Source organism: Electrophorus electricus, chromosome 1 (assembly GCF_041902795.1).
Source record: "Electrophorus electricus isolate QZ-2024a chromosome 1, ASM4190279v1, whole genome shotgun sequence".
NCBI lineage: Eukaryota > Metazoa > Chordata > Actinopteri > Gymnotiformes > Gymnotidae > Electrophorus > Electrophorus electricus.
The window spans coordinates 36,498,375-36,519,505 of record NC_137497.1 but is presented as its reverse complement, the minus strand read 5'-3'; the positions used below and the strand labels follow the sequence as shown (position 1 = coordinate 36,519,505).

General features: G+C 43.2%; 1 protein-coding gene across 7 annotated transcripts; it reads right to left on the bottom strand.

Annotated features, from left to right (window-relative positions):
- Positions 1-7,637: 7,637 nt before the first annotated feature.
- Positions 7,638-20,552, bottom strand: tnk2a (tyrosine kinase, non-receptor, 2a). Of its 7 annotated transcripts, XM_035526666.2 has the most exons (17): positions 18,977-19,059; positions 18,272-18,432; positions 17,460-17,637; positions 17,051-17,121; positions 16,514-16,741; positions 15,700-15,852; positions 14,336-14,613; positions 14,095-14,221; positions 13,403-13,549; positions 13,109-13,203; positions 12,794-12,988; positions 12,323-12,414; positions 12,135-12,179; positions 10,624-12,020; positions 10,450-10,545; positions 9,632-9,759; positions 7,638-9,286 (listed from the first exon to the last, which is right to left on the bottom strand). In XM_035526666.2, the coding sequence occupies exons 2-17, from the start codon at positions 18,335-18,337 to the stop codon at positions 9,280-9,282; spliced, it is 3,303 nt and encodes a 1,100-aa protein (XP_035382559.2). In that variant the 5' UTR covers positions 18,338-18,432; positions 18,977-19,059; the 3' UTR covers positions 7,638-9,279. The 7 variants fall into 7 exon arrangements, with proteins under 7 accessions (XP_035382559.2, XP_035382561.2, XP_035382565.2 ...); XM_035526668.2 differs by lacking the exons at positions 18,272-18,432; positions 18,977-19,059 and adding an exon at positions 20,518-20,552; XM_035526672.2 differs by having other exon boundaries at positions 14,336-14,517; positions 18,272-20,501.
- Positions 20,553-21,131: the final 579 nt, after the last annotated feature.

Here is a 21,131-nt window from a genome sequence, read left to right as displayed (position 1 = left end):
ATGTCTAGAGTCTGGACTAACCCACCCGCCAAACTGCCTTCTACAATTTCTAGAGCAATTAATTGCCAATTGCTTCAGGAGCAAATACAACAAGTGTACATAAAGGATTCCAAAAGGAGCCGAGAGAGGTACTAAAGAGCTGGTCAAGAACCTCAACCGTATGATGGTCATAAAATAACTCGCTCTACCTCTAACTTTTCGTCCGTCATAGATAGTGGTAAAAACGAGAAATGATCGTAATGCAGCTGCCTCTCCATCAAGCATTCGACGCAACTTCAGTCACACAGCGCCTTCTTTCTACCTATTCACTCAAATGAGGCAATGGCTGCTGATTCAGGCTGATTAATTAAGAGCCCTTGAGAGTCTTGATTGCTCCTGAAGCGGAAAATGAAGACCAACTACTGACAAGAGCGTAACGCGGCACAGATATATCTAATTCACACAAACGCTATACTGAAGAGAATCCCTTAAGTCATCATCCAGTATTACCTTAATGTATAATTTGCGAGGGCTCTTGAGTGCTATCATCCATTTGGAGCTCAGCACAGGTCAATGGCAAAAGCAAAGCTTGGCCATCCAACAATGGGGAGAGAGCTCATAGAGTCATCACCTGAGATGGAAGGTCCTTTGTATCGACGAAAGCACCCCGTCGATGACTGCTCCTTTTCCTCAGGTCTTGTTCTTTATCACTCTTTATGAATCCTAAAGCCATGTAATGATCGAGATTGTTTTCAAAGGAAATGCTGAACATTTGACAGGAACAGTGGTAGAAGGGCAGGGGTGGAGAAGATTGTCCTACGCAGCTCTGCTAATGCTGAAGCTGCTTATATACTATTCTGCTTGGCAACACATTAGTAGTTACACATTCATTACAGGTATCTGTCTCCATTAATGACAGGGAAGAAGCCCTACAGATTTTCTCTCTCTCTCTCTCTCTCTCTCTCTCTCTCTCTCTGATTTCCATCCTTCCATTTATAGCCTGCTGTATCAGGAGACCACAGGACCCTTTAAACACTGGTAACATCTGGACTCACACCTACAAAGAACGAAACATGACTGTTATGGCAGGAACAGTTCCAAAAAGTTCGAGGTGAGAAGAGAGAGGTGCCCTTTGTGTCTCCCGCCACAGTGCTCATGGACACGTGGTGAGCCTAAATCCACCTCCCTCCCTCTGTCCAGGTGGAAGATGATACCGACACGGCCATCTTCTGCTGTGTGGACCTGGTTCACTTGCTGCTGAATCCCTTTCAGTTTTGAAATCAAAGATGAAAGTTGGCTTTGATGAGAGCTTTTTATATGGCTATCAAGGTGTGAGCGAATTTCCTGGTTACTCTTCATGGCCAGGCCAGGACCCTGTGTGGCACAGTAGCGGGCGTTTCTGCTAGGGAAGCTCCTTGACCAGTGGTTATCTGCCTCAGAGTGGTTATCTGCCTCAGAGTGAAAGTGGTGGAATGATAGACGAGCAGCCCTTTGAGCCCTTCCTGAGCTCTTATCTTGAGAGGAGCCACCTGTACCTGCATATTTGACCCCTCCCTGCTCACAAATACAAAGCAAAGAGTCTGAATACATAAGAAGATACATTAAAGTTAAAACCAAATGTCATTCTGCACCTTCATCTCTGCTAGCCCCAAGCCCCCCCCCCCAAAAAAATGTAAAAAGTTGATATTAGTTTAAAAAATAACTTTAAACTGGCTTAAATGTTTTGGTCAGCAAAGACCTCAAGTGTACGCATTACAGTATTGGTGGTTTTTATAGTCATATACATGCCACATGACAAATCACTTGACCAAATCTCTCTCTGTTTCGCTCTCTCTCTCTCTCTCTCTCTCTCTCTCTCTCACACACACACACACACACACACACACAAAATATTTAATGATAATATATATAAATACAAGTCACAGTGCAAAGACATCTTACAAAAAACACTACCTACATAGAAAATAATAGGCTGGAGTGCAAACAGCACAAAGACAAAAATACATTTACCTGAAAGCAAGCCTACCAGGCCAATTCCCTCTCTAGAGATCTGTGGTGTGCAGTGCATAAAAAGGGTCCTTTTTCTCCTCAAAATGCAATTACTGGCATGTATGCTGCAGGCTAGCTGATAGCCAGGCATACCTTTCAGTTTGTTTTACAGAAACTGGCTGAGATTTATAGATGGAGTTGGCCGACCTCGCTGAATTCTGAGATTTTCATTGAAAGGTAGCCTTGAAAAAGGCTTTTCAATTAAGGTCTGTCTAGCTTGTTGATGTCATTTTAAGTTACTTGGCCAAGGTATACACCATAGCTATACCATCTCTGTTGTTTGTTTTTTACTTTTATAGAGTGACCAAGAATATGTAAATAGCGAATATGAATAGGTTGATTGTTTTACATTTTAATTTATTTATTGAATATGTTTATATAATATGTTTATATAATATTTTTCTGTCAACTTTTTGGTTACCCTTCTCTGAAAGGTCTGACTGAAGGGTCTGACTGCACACCACTCTTAGACATATAAAACTATATCAGCCTACAAAACTTATAACCATATTATCCCTATAAATACCTAATAAGAATATCTCAAATAAACTTACAAGCTGCAATTCCTCGTTAAGTACTTTAAACTGAACATAGTCCATATAGTAAATGCATTTTGCTTCATATTGCAACAACCTTTTCCCCTGATCCCGCCCCTCCGTGCTGGTGTTTTTCTTTTATTTCACAAAGCTTCATGTCAGGCAACACTGAAGTGTCTGGCCAGTGGGGAGTGTGGATCAGCTCTTCAGACGGCACTCTGGTGTTTTATTAATCTGAATCTTGCATTTTTTGTTTTTTTGTCATACAAATGTGGTCCAAACGGGTTGCATGTGACCAAGTATCATCACATGAGTTAAGGTACTAACGATAACCTCTTTGATTTAATACTCTCTACATATGACATAGCACCATTCTCATATGCAGAACAATTTCTACAAGGAAAAGGGCCTGTAGTATGTGTCACGCCCCCCCCCCGGAATCACGTGGTATGGCCCGCCGCGTGCAGGGGACTTTACGTTTGTTGCCACGCCCTCCACGATGGTACGCACCTGCACCGGGTTAACGTTAATTGTATGTCTGTTTATTTAAACCCCTGTCAGTGTGAGCCTCATTGTTGGTCATTGTTAGTGTTAGTGTAATGTTAGTGTCAATGAGTGTGTAGCCACTGTTAGTATAACCCAATGTTTGTACCATTTTATGTTGTCGTTGTTACTGTTTATACTGTTTGTGTGTTGCTGTCTACTAGTGTTATTATGTGTGAGTCCCACGAGTGTCCTTTATGTTTTACGTCATGTTATGTTTTACGTCGTCAAGGGAGTCTGTGTGTTCTGCTCAATGCCCTGCGGCACTCAGGCCATGACAGTATGGTCTAAAGTTTTGCATTTGATTGGGTTCAGTAAGAATACAAGAATTTACTGGTCAATCCCTAATGTTTTGTCCTCTGTAATAATATGAGGAAAGAAGCTCTCCAAATAAATGCTTCCCAATCTCATCTGCATAGACTTTTGGCTGATTTTAAAGAAAGGGCATTAAATCATTTTTTTTAGAAACCCTTTACAATCATTTCTGTGAAGAAACTGATTATTCTTCATCTTGCTCCGTGCTTCAGTGTCATCATCATTAAGGAATATCCATCCAAGTCTCAAAACCTGCCTGTAAGGAAGTTCCATTCTGAGTGGCCCATGGTGGAAACTCGATGCATGAAGAATACTGTTTACGTTTAGGGTGTAAAACGTTTTCTCAGAAATGCAAACAAAAGGACGTCACAAGGAATTACAATTAGCTTGTTTTTTGTTTGTGCTTGCTTTAAGCAATGACATGATAGAGTCAAATATAATTTCATTATTTCTCAAAAAGATTATAGCACAACATAGCCTCTGGGACATGAACATTGTTGATCTATTTCTGAAAATAAACTAGAGAAAACTAAGCTCTAAAATACACAAAGTCAGTGGCTGCCAGAAAGCTCAAAGTTGTAGTTTTGGAACATCTCATCATCCACAACTCTATCTGTGACTCCAGGAGTACCCATTTTATTTCCATTTTATTGGAATGTTTTGTTCTGGTTCAGGAGTGACTCAGAGGTTCCTCTTCTCCTGCCCAGCTCTCAATTTGGGGCTTGGTCACACAGCAGGTACTGTGAATGGCTTCTCCTCCAGTGGGGAACCAGGCATTTCCTGACAGCACTGATCTGAAATTTGTTTAATCTAAGCTTGCCTCCCTCCCATGGTCTCCGAAGACATAAACCTTGACTGTAGAAGACCTCAGAATCAGACCATATCTTTCTTCTCTGGAGCATGGCAGGCTATTGGAACATCTATGGCTTGATGTGTGTCTCCAAGGCAAGAGAACAGCCAGCCCTTTCCAGGAAGTTTGTAAACACTTTCAGGCCACAGGGGATACGTATTTTTGCTACAGAAATATTTTTTTTCATCTGAGAGTACATCAGATAAGATGCTGCTCTATGCTATCTTACCTCATAATGCTCTTGACAGAATAGAATCGACATGATGTTGACCTGTGAATTTATTGCAAGTGTCTGGAGGGCACAGTATATGAAATACGAAGTTACTGTGTCTGGGATGTTTAAGAAACACTTTCATTTCCTACAGACCTGTTTTTTTACCTACATTATTGAGTTACATTTTCAGTTCTGTCAGCAAGCCCAGGCTGTTTCAGCAGCTGACCAAAATGAAAGCAGCAAAATTGCTGGTACCCTGCCTCCAGAATCACATTACCTCACAGGTACACCTCTTCACCTGCCAACAGCTTATGCAGCTTACAGCTGAGACTATCTTTAGCTGGTTTACTCTGCCTGTGTCTCCCTACAGGGTCTCCTTTCTTTCACCCAGCAGCACAGTGTGAGAGTGTGTTGGTGTGTGGGTGTGTGTGTGTGCCCATGTCCAGAGTCCACTGAAGGCCTGTGATGTAGAGGCAATCTCCTTACAAACATGGATAATTACAAGGGTCTCACTTAGCACTTAGCACATTACCACCAAGCACTCTGTGTTACGACTCTAGCATTAGCTGCTCTCCCTTGAGCAGAGTCTAAGAGCATGGGCTGTATACAACACAACTTGATTTCAGTCATCCATATCCGAAACAGCACAAAGCGTCCGGACGTATGCTGTACAGACCCCGGTCTCCCGGGTGATTTGCCTCTGCCGACAATTACAGTCATATTGATTTGAAAAGTGTAATTAATGGTTGGTTACACTGAAGGTCTGTGGTGGCCATTGTCAAGCAAGACTAGGCCACCAAGATGATGAATCAAGAAAATACCCTTTATTCTGAGAAGGGTCATGTTTCCAGTTTTTTTCTTCTTCACATTTTACACAATTAATAAATATAATTGAGCTGAGGAGGGTAATGGCAAAAACAAATAGCTGATTCACCAGCACTGAATTGTGGGAAAACAGTGTTTAATTGTGGGAATCAAGGTCCACTTTCTGTGACCTTTATAAAGATGGTACCTTTCGTAGTTTTGCTCAATTGTCTGTTGACTTTAATCTGCCCTCTTCACATTTATTTCACTATTTTCTAGTTCGGCACTTTTCAGATAATACCAGTTTTTCCACTGGACAGCCTTGGGATGGCCTATTGACACTGGACCTTTCCCAAACCGCTTATATTATACAGGATATATTTGCAGCTTATGGCTTTGGATATATGTTCTTTGGATAAGATCAAGAAAGCCTGGAAACATGAGTTAGGTACCATTTTTACTGAAGAATGATAAGACAAAGCGATAAGCAGATTCACTTTACAGGATAACACTGCTGCATTTTATTCTAAGTGGAATTCTCTCCTTTTATTTTTCACTTCACTACAGAAGATGCATGTCTATTTGGGTGTGTGTGTGTGCCAATGTGAGCTATGTTTGAGCTATGAAAAGGGTTCTAATGTAAACATTTGGAGAAGGTCTGTAAATTAGGGCTTTTGATATTACTCTTCTTATTATGCCCCTTTTGATTAGGGCTTTCAGCATCATTCATTGTTGTTGTTGTTTGCTGTCTTCTTGTTATTCATCTTTCAAGTAAAGGTAGATCTACAAAATAAAATTAATAAATCACATAAGGTTGCTGGTGCAAGGTCATTACAAAACAATTTTGAATAAATATTGTACGTAATGACAATTAGATTTTGGAGATATTTGGTCATTCCTATTCTAGACTCTGACAAAATGCACTCCCAGAGAAATATATTTTTGGGTTTTGATCAATACACGTAGCAACAAATATCTGACTGTTCTCATGTGTATTTAAGATACCTGTTTGGTAATGGCATTTCCTGCCACTGGTTTCATTTGTTTCAGTGTGTACAAGGCACTTAACCAAACAAGACCTATGGGGAAATAATAGCCTGACTAACGTGTACTGTTACAGTTGACTGCTTCATTATCATCATCACATTATTCACACCAAGGGACAGAGATGCTGGAAATGTCCATCTATCAATGAACAAAATGATCTAGATTAACCTTCAATTACTCAGCATTATAGTGCCATCTGGTGGCTAATTCCGTGAAAGGCAATTTCAAATAACTGAGCCCGTGAAAGTATTTGCTATTGCACTGTTCAAGGAGCAGTTATTTTTACCACCATTTAGTAGCAAACAATGTTTATTCTAGCGATTGTTTTTTGTTATGTTTTTTTTTTTTTTACATTTTACTATAAACTGCAGCTCACATGAAAAGAATCAGATTGCACTGTAGTCCCCGAACGAACCAGTTTATGCTCCATAGAACAGGTCCCCCATGGGGAATTGCCTACATCTAAAATAGGTATAGTATAGACTGATACATCCAGGACACTAGGCGCCAGTGTAATGGCTGTTTCAGAATATGAAGAAGAGTCAGTGGGAAAAATTAATTGCTTCTTTAACATACATAATTTCTATTCCTCTTTTCCCAATAATCCCAGGTAAAGCACTACCATGTGTGGAAGGTGGTACACAATTAGAAATTCATTATTATTAGTAGTAAAGAAAAACAAGCTTTGTGCTTTACAAAATTCAAAATTTTGCAAATATCCAAAATATACCACATACCTGCCACACTCTGCTAGCTCCTGCAGAAATTGCTCATTAAAAATGTGCCAATATCTCTGACAAGCCATCTATAACAATCAACATGGTCACTCTGATTTTTTTTTTTTTAAATCAGTGCGAATCACATCACACCAGGACCAGCTCCCACTCTGGAGAGAGAAACTGGCTCAGGCCGGCCACTCCAGGTGCCGCAGGATGTCAGGTGTATTCGGCAGCAGGTCCAGAGGCCAGCAAGCTGAGCTGCGGGGCAGTGTGGGTTTGATGACAACCCGCATGTCCCTGGTTGGGTGGCCATCGCAACAGGAGCAGGCCACCGACAGACAGCCTGTGAGGGGCGGGGAAAAGGGGATGGCATGGTTCCACCATCCTGCTGTGCCGTTGGCAGGGTGACCTCGTCATTAGAGGAACCACATGGCTGCTCAGATAAGGTGACACCTACGGAAACAAAGCACCAGGCCAGACACACAGACACTGAACAAACGGGGCCCTGCTGCTCACAGAGACAACCAGAGTACTGCGTCTCACAGAGGAAATGGATTTTACAAACCACAGAGGAAAAGGCAGAATTTTAAAAAGATATTTATTGTCAGTCACTCTAGCAAATGCAACAAGGACAACTCTTAAAGGATATAATTTCTCTTTTCTTGTCACTTTCAGCTGGCAAGTAAAACATTAAGCATGCCACATCTATAAATTCCTTTCATTAAAAAAATAGATACATTAGGCTTCACAGCTAATGCAATGTACACCAAGCCAAGTATTTGACTATATCAGTGGTGAACAACTTTCCAGCAAGAATAAAAGCACTGATGGATGTGTCAGTGACGTGAGCATGAGACTGTGTGAGGGGACAAAACATGGGGAAATGTTACAGTGTGCATAGAAACAGTGCAAACGCGTATATTTTGGCTCAGCTAAGCAGGGTATGTGCATGCACTGACTGAATCAATATACAGAGTGCATGATCTATGTTGAACTGCAGATAATTAAGGTTTACTGCTTACATTCAGGAACAAAAAGACTCAAAACCTCAATCAATTCCATGTGCAAAGCGTCAAAACACCATGGACAGATCTACAAATGACATAACCAAATATCGAACACTGATAGTCTGATAATTCATCTGACCTTCAAATTGCAAACTATGATCAATTTGGTGAAGATAAAATTCAAGTGTGGAGTCCAAATATAAATCTGGCTCTATTTTTTGTCTAGTAGAGTAGAGTACAGTGTGTACCCTGTGGTAAAACCAGCCATTGAAAAATAGATGGAGAGCCTAACTGAATGAAGAATTGATCTAAATCAGGAAAACACACTGAACTCAGTAGTGATAGTCCATGAAGGCTAGAGTCTGACACCCTTGACTGAATTAATGAATTGCACAAATCAAGTAATAACACTCATAATAAAAAAAGAAACAAATACATTCCAGATTCACATTCTTTTTATATAGCACATAAAAAATAAAGGCAGGTCCCTGGAGTTTTAGGATAGCCTTTTAGTATAGTTCTGAGTAATACAGACAATACACGCATACCCGATTCAGGGTTTTTGAGGAAAATGGAGTGGAATGTTGATATGAACACATTCATCTTAGATTCTTGGTTTTATCAAACCCTGTACTGTCATTAAACAAAATGTATAATAAATGCATGTCAAAAAATATGGATAACATAGCTGTAATAATCTGTTTTTACATTTTACCATTGCTTCATACATAGATAAACATACTGCAAACACAAATAAATATGAACATAAATATGAACATAAATAACAAATATAAAATCATAAATAAAAGATGAAGATCTTAAAATACAAACTGTGCTGCTTTACAAATGATATAATTTCAAGTAAGCACAATTCTAATAAGTTATCTGCAGTAATACTGATCCGAATGCAAATCTTAAAATGTAATGGGAAATGTACATGAACATCCACAAAAATAGGTTAATTATTTATAATACTCAGCTATAGCCTGGTTAATGTTTTGTATACATGTTAACGGTTGTGAACACATAACATGCCAGTCAGGGATATGTCCCAGTCATACCTTAGGTATGAGACAACATTAAAGGCATGCGATCATCTCAAACTGATCCTGGCTGGGCTGGAGTAGTATAAGAGCCAGTTTAAGATTGACAGTGGGCAGAAGATGAGCTCTGACATCATCCTGACAGCAAACTTGTGGGATTGATCATCCTGATCTCAGTATCTGTGACAAATGACGAGAGATTAGAAATGAACGGAGGAGTAATGCCCTCCACAACTACATTTTGTCCCTATTAATATTACCTTAGTTCTAGAGCAAAATGATCAGAACAGCAACAACCGCATTGCATCAACCATATATCAAATCAAACCAAATATTAACTAAATGCCAGCATGACCCATCAACATAAAGGAGCATCAGTCTGGAATCTAACACTATAAACCTTTCTTACCTTGGTGTCAAATACTGAAAAGGTCAAGCAGCTCCAGGGAGTGGTCGTGGCCAAACGCACCAGCATGCGAGGGGAATATAAAGCGTGGTGGTAAAGTTCACACTGCGCCAGTTTACCTTTGCCTGGAAGGGCTGTAAGAGCTCAGCATCAGAGTGCTGGCCTGCTCCAAGTTCCAGCCGCACCTCTGCAGGACCTCCATACACTCGGGCCGTGTCTTCAAACCCAGGCGAAGCAATTGCTCCACCTAACCAGGCGCACGCGCACACACATGCGCAATTGTTGAATAGAGCGCTCTGTGGACTAATTAAGGTATCCTGATATGTCAGTAATGAAAATGTGTTTTTCTGCATGCATTGTTTTAATGTTGTTAATTATTTACTAATCTGAACACATTTTTAGACATAGTCCACACTAAAAGAGATGAATTGGAAAACGCTATTTCTGTGTTCCGGCTACACTAGCATTTTCAGTTTGTTTTCCATAAGTTCTGCAGCCTCAATAAAATACAAAAGCAATGGAAAAGCTGAATGATGAGCACAGGCACGTTTCTGACCTATGTGTCCTATGTCATTGTACCATGTAAACAAAGTGGAAATCAACTACTCCAATACCCACTGAACTGGGATAATAAACACAAAACAATCCATCTTGCATGCCAAACACAACCCGTGTACTATACAGAGCAGCTAAGCATGAAATTAAAGTAGCTGCTGCAGTAAAGAGCATGACAGCAGCTTCCACCATCTAAAAGCTTCTAAAAGCTTTTCCCTTATTCACATTACATCATCAAAGCTGTGCTATCTAAATTAAAGCTGTTAGTGTTGATGAGTAGGCAAAACATATGAAAATAGATGCATTTTCTAATTTACCTGTGTTACTGATAGACCTTAATATTAAGCCCTCATAACTGCATGCAGATGAAAGGAGACGCTACCTTAAGGTACTGCACTGCATCCTGGACCTTCCAGCTGTGACTCTGGAGGGCTGCCCGACATTCCTCTATTGTCACTCCATGGACCGCCTCCTGTACCTACAGATAGACAAGACAAGCTAAAAGTAACCAATGGAAATTTGAGTGGTCGGGGATGGTAGGATGCTGGAGACATACTTGTTTCACACTGGTGTAAGTGCTGGGCTGTGTTGCTGGCTCTGTGGCTGGGGCCCTGCTGGGAGAGTTGCCTGGCCGGTTGGGAGAGGAGCAGGGGCTAGGTTTGACGGCCTGCTGCTGGACCATGGGTCTGACGGTGGCCGTGTTGGCCGCCCTCCGCTCTTCGCTTCCCTCCGAGTCCTTCAGTAACCGGTCATATCTGTCGAGATTCGCCAGCCTCTCAGGCAGCAGGTAGCGGTGCGGGCTGCCGCCCTTCATCTCAGTACAAGTGGTGGGGAGGATGCAGGGGCTCATGGCGCGAACCTTGCCTGCTTCGCTGGAGCCATACTGGCTGATCGCGGTGGGAGCAGGCAAGAGCTTGGAGGGGGCAGAGGAGGGTGTGGATGGGGCCCAGGAGTACGAGGACGGGGAGAGACAGGAGCCGAACGACCCCACGCAGCACAGTCCAGGCCGCTGCTGGGGAGAGCCTCCTAGCGGGGCCATGGGGCTGGGGGCTCGGGAGCCTGGCTGAGAGAGTGCGTGGTCTCTGGGCGGCACCTGCGGGGGTGTGCTCATTTCCTCCTCATCACCTACGGAAAGGTACCTGCCGTGGGCCCTCCTGGAGGGGCGTGTTGGTGGGACAGGGATCCTGGGTGGGATCAGGGGCTTGATTGTGCTTTGGGGCTTGTCGTCAGTGTGGGACGGCAAGATGATCTGGCGGTGCGGCATGAGAGGCGAGCACGCAGGAACAGGTGAGGTAGGCAACGAACGGCCCGCCACTGGCACACGCAACTTCACCATCACCTCCCTCTGGAGCTCCTTGAAGATGTCAGCCGATTGGGAGAAGGACCGGCTCTCCTCTGCAGGCTTGAGGGGCAGGAATGGGTCATCAGCCACGGTCCCCTCATCACGCCTGCCCTCACCCTGAACCTCCAAGTCTCCCTCGACCGTGGCGTACTTCCGCTCGGCCACGCTCTGGTGACCCCTGGCTGAGGTGTTGATGGAAACCACCTCCACGTCCTCCTGCTCCTCAACCTCCATTGTTACCTCGTCATAGGCCGGCAGCGAAGGCAGAGGCCGAGAGTCCCAGTCCACTGCCGGTGTCGGGTGGAGCGGGTTCGGCAAGCTGCGGCAGGGACTCTGGGGTGGGGCCATGTCCAGAAGGGAGGCGCCAGAGGTAGGCGGCTGGGCAGGGCTAATGGAGGCGGGCGCATCACTGACTGGGGAGGGCGAAGTCGAGCTGAAGCTGTCATCGCCAAAGTCAATGAGCGAGACCTCACTGAGGCGGTCGCTGGAGTCGGAGCTCTCCCAGGGGCGGAGCCGCAGACCCAGGTACACTGGCGCTTTCAGGGACAGCTTCTTTGCCCCCGTCACAATGAGGTCATCATTAAACTCGAGAACAGAGTCATAGAATGGCTCTGAGGACATGCAAAGAAACGGGAGTGGATGCGGTTTCTGGTACACAGAGGTTATGGAAAGGGTTCAGCCAATGACAGGCCCAAGGGAGGGATGATGAATGAACATGTTCTTACTCTTGAGAATAACAGCAGGCTGAGGAGGCCGAGGTGGTGGCTTCTCTGAGGCACCGGTGTGAAGACGCAAAGCAATAAAAAGAAATAAAAAGGTTTGGCTACTGTCCAGTGGTAGCTGTTCAGTAATGCTCAATAATAGTTAGCATTAGAATGGTGACTAAAACCTGTAGCTTCCTTCAGTTACTTACTTTTGGCCCGGTTGGGTAATTTTGTGGGTCTGTCGTTCTTTGGATCCATACCAAGAACATCAGGGGGGTCCATGGGATTGCCCAGGTACAGGCTACATGCAAAAAGTATACAAAATTAACCCACTGTTGATGTACTTAACATCATAGACAGATGGTGATGAACTATAAACAAAACTGAAAACTAACAAACCAAGTCTTATTTTTGTAAGCATTTCAAATATTTCACCCGTCACCACGCAAAATAAAATCTTATGCTGCACTCTAAAGGCCAAAAAGGGGATCTCAAGTTCGTACGTTCAGAAAGCAATTACGTCTTCACTAAATGCTTACCCCACTAAGCCTCTACTGCTAGAATAATTTAACCCAATACTTAATTTCAGTCTGAAACCCTAAGACCAGTGCAGTAAATCTCCAGATTCCACCAACACAAGGATAGCAGGTGACACTCAGTCATGACAATGCCACCCTTACTCATCTATTTTGTCGGGGGCACCCCAGCTGCGGTGAGGGTCCGTGTCTCCATGGCCGGTGTGGATGAAGCTGTTTTTGAGCGGCCTGCTGATGTCATGGGCAGACAGGCCTGCTACAGAAGTCACCACGTTCCTGGGGAACTGGCCCACCTTCAGGGTCTGCCTGTTCTGCCCACGCCACCAGTAGTTCTCTGCCCTGTCACCCAGAAAGGGTTAAAAACCAGAGCCACACAAACGAAGACTCTAAGTGTAAAATTCAACAGTGGAGATTTTTCAGCGTAGAACAGTAACATGAGGGGCTGGAGATCATGCCGACCTGCCTTCGATGATAGTGATGATGTCATTGGCATGGATTTTTAGCTTATCTGGCTCATCAAAGTCTTGCAGTGCTCTCATGTCTGTTGGCATGGTCTACAGAGACAAGTTAAAAACACCATTTTATAAGCAGGCCATTGCATTTAAAAAAGCCCCGCGGAAATCTCATAGGTCTAAAAATGACATGGGATACGCTCAAAACCAGAAAGCGTTTCATTCTTTGGTCTTGTGAACTTTAGATAAAATTAAGGGATGTAAGCGCTCCAATTTTTGATCATGTCAGTTCCACTCTCACCTCAACAAGAAAGTCCCTAAGGGCCACAAACGTAGGCCGGTCCTCTGGTTTCGGAGACCAGCTCTGCAGCATGACATTATAGATATCCTGAGGACAGTCCTCTGGTTTAGCCAACCTCTCTCCTTCTTTATCAATCTTATGGAGGATCTGAAGAAAGATGTACACCCCAAAACTATTTTTAAACTATAGGAATATGCCTCATCTATTTCACCTTTCTGAAAGATGTAACTGTTCTGTCTAGAGTATATAATGTGGAGTAATCAGACTCTAAAAGCTCTTACTCATAAGGAATATACTTCATAAGTGTGTTACTACACATTAATGTTACTACACATTTAACATATGTAGAAAGTAATACAGTCTGAACGATAGCTGAGTAATACAGGCCAAATGTGATCAAACTCTTTTCTATTTCAACATGGAAAAACTGTCCAGGATGTGAAAGGCTCTCTTCACAAATTAATTATTTAAAATGGTTTAGCACACAGGTGTGAAGATGCAAGGAATACATAAAGCAATGAGTCTTAACATTAGCAGGAGTTTTAACTTGTTGACAATACTCCCAAACAAAACAGTACTCCCAAACAAAGCAAACTATCTAAAAAAGGTAAATTTGCATTTAGAAATATGAAATAAGACACTGCCAGCCTAAACTAAATTAGCCATTGTTTTTGGCTTAGGTGAAGATGTACCTGACTGCCGTTCAGGCCCAGCCACGGCTCTTGGCCATGGGTGAACATCTCCCACAAGGTCACGCCGAACATCCAGGTATCTGTGGCGTGGGAGAAGGTCCGTGTTTTCAGGCTTTCTGGAGCACACCTGTTAGAGCACAGGGTGCATCAGACAAGGCTGAGGCACAGAGCACTAAAAGCAGGAGCGTGTTGGAGAAGAAAGGCTGCAAGAGGAGAACCTGTCCTCCGCACCGCCCCTCACCAGGCAAAGGGCACTTTGTGATGCTCCTGCATGACGTAGTGGTCGTCATTCTTGGGCAGAGCCCTCATGAGGCCGAAGTCGCCAATCTTGACCAGGTCATTGGAGGCCAACAGAATGTTGCGGGCGGCCAGGTCGCGGTGGATGAAGCGCCGAGACTCCAGGTAGGCCATGCCGCAGGCGATCTGCACAGTGTAGCGGCACAGTACGGAGATGAGGATGTGGCCCTGCCTCTTCCTCAGCCGGTCCAGCAGCGAGCCCAGCGGTGCCAGCTCTGTCACCTGCGCCCGACAACACCGTGACATCATCACTCAGCACCAGAACTCTGAGTGTACATGGTAGCAGACAGCAACGGGGCGGCTGGCTCACACAGAGCACTGATAAAACAAATGGAACCAAACTACAGTTTTACACATTACAATATACAATACAGTCTGGTCCTGCTACTGTAATCCAGCATATTGGATCTGAAATGAAGCACCATCTATAAGGTTAAAGTGCAGAATGCCATCTTTAAGGGGAATATACACCAAACAGCCACAGCATTAAAACCACCAATGGGGGAAGTGAGTAACAATGATTATCTTGTTATAAAGGCACCCATGAAGGGGTACTTGTGTATTAGATAGCAAGTGAACAATCACTTCTTGAAGTCGATGTGTTGAAGCAGAAAAAATGGGCAAGTGTAAGGCTCTGAGTGACTTTGACAAAGGCTAAATTGGGATAATTAGATGAGTGGCTCAGAGCAGTCAGAGTGCTCATGCTGAGCTTTGTTGAAAGCATCGACAATGGATATGTGAGTGTCAAAACTGAACCATGGAAGAAGGTAGCCTGCTTTAATTTTCTTTTATATGAATGGCTGGGTATATATGTGTCGCTTACCTGGGGAAGAGATGGCATCAAGATGTACTATGGAAAGAAGACAAGCCAGTGGAGGTTGTGTGATGCTCTGCGCAATGTTCTGCTGGGAAATCTTGGACTCGCATTCATATGGGTGTTACTCTGACACGTAGCACCTGCCTAAACATTTCAAGTTCAAGGTGTTGACTTGGCCTCCAAATTCTCAAGCCAATCAGGTTTCTGTGGGATGTGCTGGAAAAACATGTCTGATCCATGTGAGGCTTCACCACACAACTAACGGGGCTTATTGTATCTGCTGCTAATGTCTTGGTGCCAGATACCTCAGCACACCTACAGAGGTCTTAGGTAGCCCATGTTAAAGAGGGACCTACACAATATTAAACAGGTGGTTTTAAAGTTATGGCTGATCAATGTATAATGGGGGTCTATATCAGTCACAGATAGAAATGGTGGATTTATTTGTGTGAGTATGTAGGGTTTTCAGTAGTTTGGTCTCCAGCTCTTACCATTTTCATGGGATGAGTGAGGACCACTCCATACAACCGTATGAGGTTTTGGTGGTCCAAAGAATGCATGGTGTTCACCTCCCGTATGAAGTCATCCAGACCCTCCGTCTCGTCCAGCAAATCTGTCTTCAGGCACTTCACTGCGACATTGAGCTGCATTGCAAATATTAAAACAATATAATAAGAGATTTGTATGGCAGAAATTTAAAGTGTTATAGTATAGAGATATTCACTAAATAGAACAACAAAAGTAAAATGTTGCACCGAACATCAGTAAAATGCTCTTAATGCTTCTATGATCCATTGCGGTATTGAAATAAACTTCCTTTTACTTTAGATGAAGTTCTTCCACTACTTAGCTGTTATAATGGCTTGCTAAAGTTGTAGGTTTCTAATGGTATTCAGGGATAGTTGGTAAATCCAGCAGACTAATGTTTCCACTGCTCCATGATGCAGATGTTACTCTAGAATAAAGCTGGAAGTCGTGTAAAAGAAAGTCCAGGTTTTGCAATGTAAAGAAGGAAAGCTGTCCAAGTAACAGCGTTATTCAGACTAAACTCAATCAGCCCACTGTGCATACAGCAGATGCACATCACTGTAAAGCTCTCACCATGAAAGTAATCAGTAATCACTTATATAGTGGATGACTGCATAAAGCAACATATGAGACATTTGACCAGCATTGTTTATCTGTGTGGGAACTTTAGCCTGGCACTGGAAGCCACCTACTGAGAGCTCAAAACCTTGCGATCACCATTGTCTAGACAATACTGCCTAGTGCACATGCCATCTGTCCATCTCTGTCTCCACCCACCACTCTTCCTGAAGGGGCCTGCCACTCGCCACGCTTCACCACCCCGAAAGAGCCGTCCCCCAGCTTCTCAAACAGTGTGAGGTCCCTGTCACTGATGAGGCAGGTGAGGGCCGCCGGCTGGCCCTCAGCTGGGGTGGTGGTGGGTGAAGAGCCCTGGACCACACTGGCTACCTGGGTCTCGCCGTCAGGTCTCTTCCCTATGAACACCTGCTGGCCCAGGCACAGAGACTAAAGCTGAGAGTGATTCCATCTGCCTCCGCCACAACCACAGCATGGCAGAAATGAACCTACATCAATCGAGTGAAGGATTTCTATGCATTCGGACACAAAGTAAGATTAGTAAGAAGTCAATCAGATTAAAGACTTGTACTTGCTCTATTGACTAGATGAAGTGAGATTTGGAAAAGAAAGTGGGTAAAATTAGGTCTGAAAGAAGTTATGCAGTAAATCAGGCAAAGTGAAGCACTTGTGTATTGAGAGGTGAAGTGAGATTTGAAAGGTGAGGCCCAAACTGCCTTGGCAAGCTTGGCAGCATACCTTGCTCATCCAAGACTTGCGTTTACACATCGCTCTCCTCCTTTTCACGGCCTCCCACAGCCGTCTCTGGCCTTAGAAATGAAAGCAATATTCCTGCGATTTTCAATATGAATTAACCCTGAATGATCTAACCATCTACAGTACAACAGTAATGCATTTTCATTTGGCATATGTGACCTCACACTGCATTGCCACTGAAAGGTTACGCGTTAATGGTTGTTGTAAAAGAGGTAATGCTACCAGCTCTCTACCCCTTCAGGTGTGAACAGAGGTAATGACACCTAGCTTTAAATAGCTGATGTTTAAATTATAAAGGAGCCATAATTTACTACATCTGCCTGTCGCGTCTTGGATATCACACGCCCAGTGTTAGCTAACGCCACCCTTCAGTTACTCAAATTGCGCTCACCTGGCCGGCCCATGCCAATCTTCTCCAGGTCCTCGTTCTTCACATAGTCAAAGTGCGAGAGTCGGGTGACGTTGAGGTCATCACGGATGCGGAGGTAGTACTGCTGGAGCTGTACATCTGTCAGTAGCTCCATGAGCCACTCTGTGCCCTCATCCGACTGCATGGCTCCCCTGGCTGGCTACACACCCACGCATATGCACCGGAAAGCATACAGATGCACATAGGCACACACACTCAGCAGTGACTCACGATAACAGATAATAGTCACCTCACTGGTAAGCCACAAACTTATAAAGCAAAGACAACCTGTTTTTGTCTGTACAAAGCTAACATGCATTCCCTTACATCAAGCTGTATGAGACACACTGAACTTTACCTTGTCGTTTTGTTATTGCAATTAGTCTAAGATGGCCCCCATTTTCACTGGCCTCAAAAGCAGTGCTATAATGGCATAAGAATTAGTGTGTGTGCGTGTGTGTGTGTGTGCGTGCGTGCGTGCATGTACTCCAAACCAGCCTCCTCATAGCATGTCCTGATTTCACAGTAAACCACTGGCTACCTTTTCCTAGTCTGGAGGTTTTACCACAATCTCCCAATTCTTCTACTTCCAAAATCCACCTGACACCAGAGGCAGCAGCATTTTGTTCTTCTGCGTCACTCGAGGTGGAAAGATTCATTTTAATCTGCATGATAAACAAGCGCTCCTTTTCTTATGACACGCAGCGCGGCTCAAACCCATATCGGTGTCTGCTGTACCTTCAAAGCATACAAAAAGCCATGACAGCAGTACAATATCCAAAACAACCCATCACCTCCTTGTGCCTCTCTGCCCCTTTCCCTCTTCCTTCAGGATGCTGCCGGCTGATTTCTCTCCACATGAGTGACGTGTCTCCCTTGATTCATCTGAGTCACCCTGCCTCCTTCTGGTACATGCAGAGGCTTTTTATGACCCATATGATGTGTGCACATGGACCTAAGAGGAATTCAGCTTGTTCAGGGAGCAGTTGCTGAGACACATCATTTGGATTTTCTTGACACAGCCTTGTAAATTAGTAGCAATGTCAGTGCAGTGGGCATTACATAGCATAAGCTACCACAGAATAGTTCATTTAGCACAGTTCACCACAACTACAATGAGCTCACTTTCCATTAGCTCATGTTATTAGATCCCATAGGTCAGCATCAGACACAAAAATATCCACCTATGTAATTGCCTCTCACTTTGAGTGGGTTCATGGTGTGCCATGGACACAAGGTAAACTGATAAGCTTTCTGTATTCTTAATCAATTAAAATACTGGTCTTTGTAAATGAAATTCTTTTGTTCAACACTTTGCTCAAGTTTTATCTGAAACTGTTTTCTTTCTAGGGTCATAAATATTTTAATGCCTCCAATATATACTCATTCATATTTTTGAAAATGAATTATTCACACACACACACACACACACACACACACACACACACACACACACACACACACCTCAGGACACTGGAGCCACATACCCATGCACTCACTTTTAGATTATTCAGAGCATCCTACTTCCCTCAGCACTACTGAATTCTTCACCCTCCACGGTGAGGAGCATGACTGCAGGAAAAAGGGGTCAATATGTGTGTGTGTGTGTTGGGGGGGGGGGGGGGGGTGTAATTATTTACCACTTTGCTGCTTAACTGTGGTAAAAAAGCTTCCTTGACTGATACAGTATCCCTAGTTAACTGGGGCATACAATAATAGACAGAATACAAGATGGCATCTATGGCCCTCTTGTGAATTTCATCTAAGACAAAAAGCATTTGTCCACTAATAAACATATAATTAAAGCTAAAATTTACAGATTGCTATACAATTACTAATGATAAGTCAAATCTGGAACAGAGGACATGGTGTGTCTTTTATATATAACATTTACAATTCAGTGAGTTTCCTATTTAGGCCATTCTGAATGTGGAGAACTAAATATAGGTATACTATTCCAGTAAGTTCATTATTTGCTGTATAATACATTACTGGGGCTTTAATAGGGAGAGCATAAGAGTGATATTTATGATATAATGCCCTGTATCGGGGTCGTAGGCCTATTATACATGCCTGTTCTGATTATTTTATGTTTTCAGCATATGAACTAAGCACTGCGCCCGAATCAGTGACGCTCTGTTGAATAACAATATGCAAACAAGCTTAATAACAATTGGTATGTAGTACAAAAACAGATGTCGGACGAATGACTGGAAAAGCATGATCGTGCTGACTTCGCGGCAGCAGGAATCAGCACTGTTGCTACAGGTTGACATTACTTCACTCTTACATTTACAAACAAATATGATAGACACAAAACAGAAAGCCCTACAATAAAACGGTCTAGATGTTGCACCTGTCCAGACAAGCAGCAACATCCTGCTGATTTAAACCCCCAATCTGTCTAGCACAAGATAAAACAGGATCTAGCTAGGAGATATGATTTATTTTAACAAGGTCATGCCTCATCATCGGAAGCTAGCCTAGTTAACCTACCTGCTCTAGAGTAAAGTCTGGGCCCACTGCTAACTGCCCACACGCCTCTTAATTTGGTCGGCGTCCTCGCAAATCCCATACCCTGAGAAGCGCTACAGTAAGGGCGTACTGAAAGGGTACATCAGATTCTTGCCCTTCTGCTTCTGGATTGTATTTCGAGAAAGATAGCGATCTAGCTAAGTCATCGGAGATAAAGGTTTCAGAAAACGAATGTAATTTAGCCACGTCCGATAAAACGTAGTTAAGTAGCGTTAAATAGCTATTTAAACATGAGAAACACTAGCTCGTAGCCTGTTTGCGTCAGGTGGTGATTGATTTATAGTGAGCTAGGTAGCGTTAGCCAGCTAACTGATGCACTGAGTTCTTTAAATAGACTGTTGTCGTTAGCTAACGAGCGAGCGTTTTCATTAAGCATGCCAACGGTTCTCGTTATTTGCTAATAACTGATCTATGGCCATTTATCCTCCACAGTGTCGAAAATACCACACACACCGTGAACTAGGTATTTTACAGTGAAGCACGACGAACACCGAGTCAATCTTACCTGCAACGCCTCCTGTTGTGTATTCCAAGTTTCACGCTCAGCTCATCCTCATAAACTTCCCGTTAATACATGTTAACCCTTGTGTGGCGTTTGGGCTTTTGTTACTCATAGTGTGTTTAACCCCTTGGTATTGCTGGGTTTTTAATACAATGAAGCCATAACAATTTATGTAAAAAAATACTTAACAGATCTTGACTTTATCTCAATTATTCACAATATAGAGAGGGTACATGGTTAATCGATGATGCGTGGAATCAACCATGTTTGCTTTGGACAAATATAAATTGAACAAGCTTTTCGTCACTTGATGTTTATTGTTTTGAGCTGCAATTTGAAAGAACAATTTTACGTATAGTATTTTATGGAAATGATAACTGAGCCACATTGAACACATAAACCAAAATAAACTACACATGAGATTTATTGCAAATGAATTTCTTGCATTTGATGCATATATAGGCCTACTGTGTCTTCCTGTCCTTGGGTGCATACACATTGTAACGCTTCCTTTTGATGCTACTGGCTACAACCCAGAATGATGAAAACAATTTTACTACTGCCTCTCTCTCTCTCTCTCTCTCTCTCTCTCTCTCTCTCTCTCTCTCTCTCTCTCT

Coding starts and splice junctions, on each gene's coding strand:
- tnk2a (XM_035526666.2), bottom strand. CDS start 18,337: ATGTGGAGAGAAATCAGCCGGCAGCATCCTGAAGGAAGAGGGAAAGGG. Junction 13,204..13,402: donor TTAGGGACTTTCTTGTTGAG/GTGAGAGTGGAA, acceptor TTGTCTCTGTAG/ACCATGCCAACAGACATGAG. Junction 12,021..12,134: donor GCCTGCTGTTATTCTCAAGA/GTAAGAACATGT, acceptor GCATGTCCTCAG/AGCCATTCTATGACTCTGTT.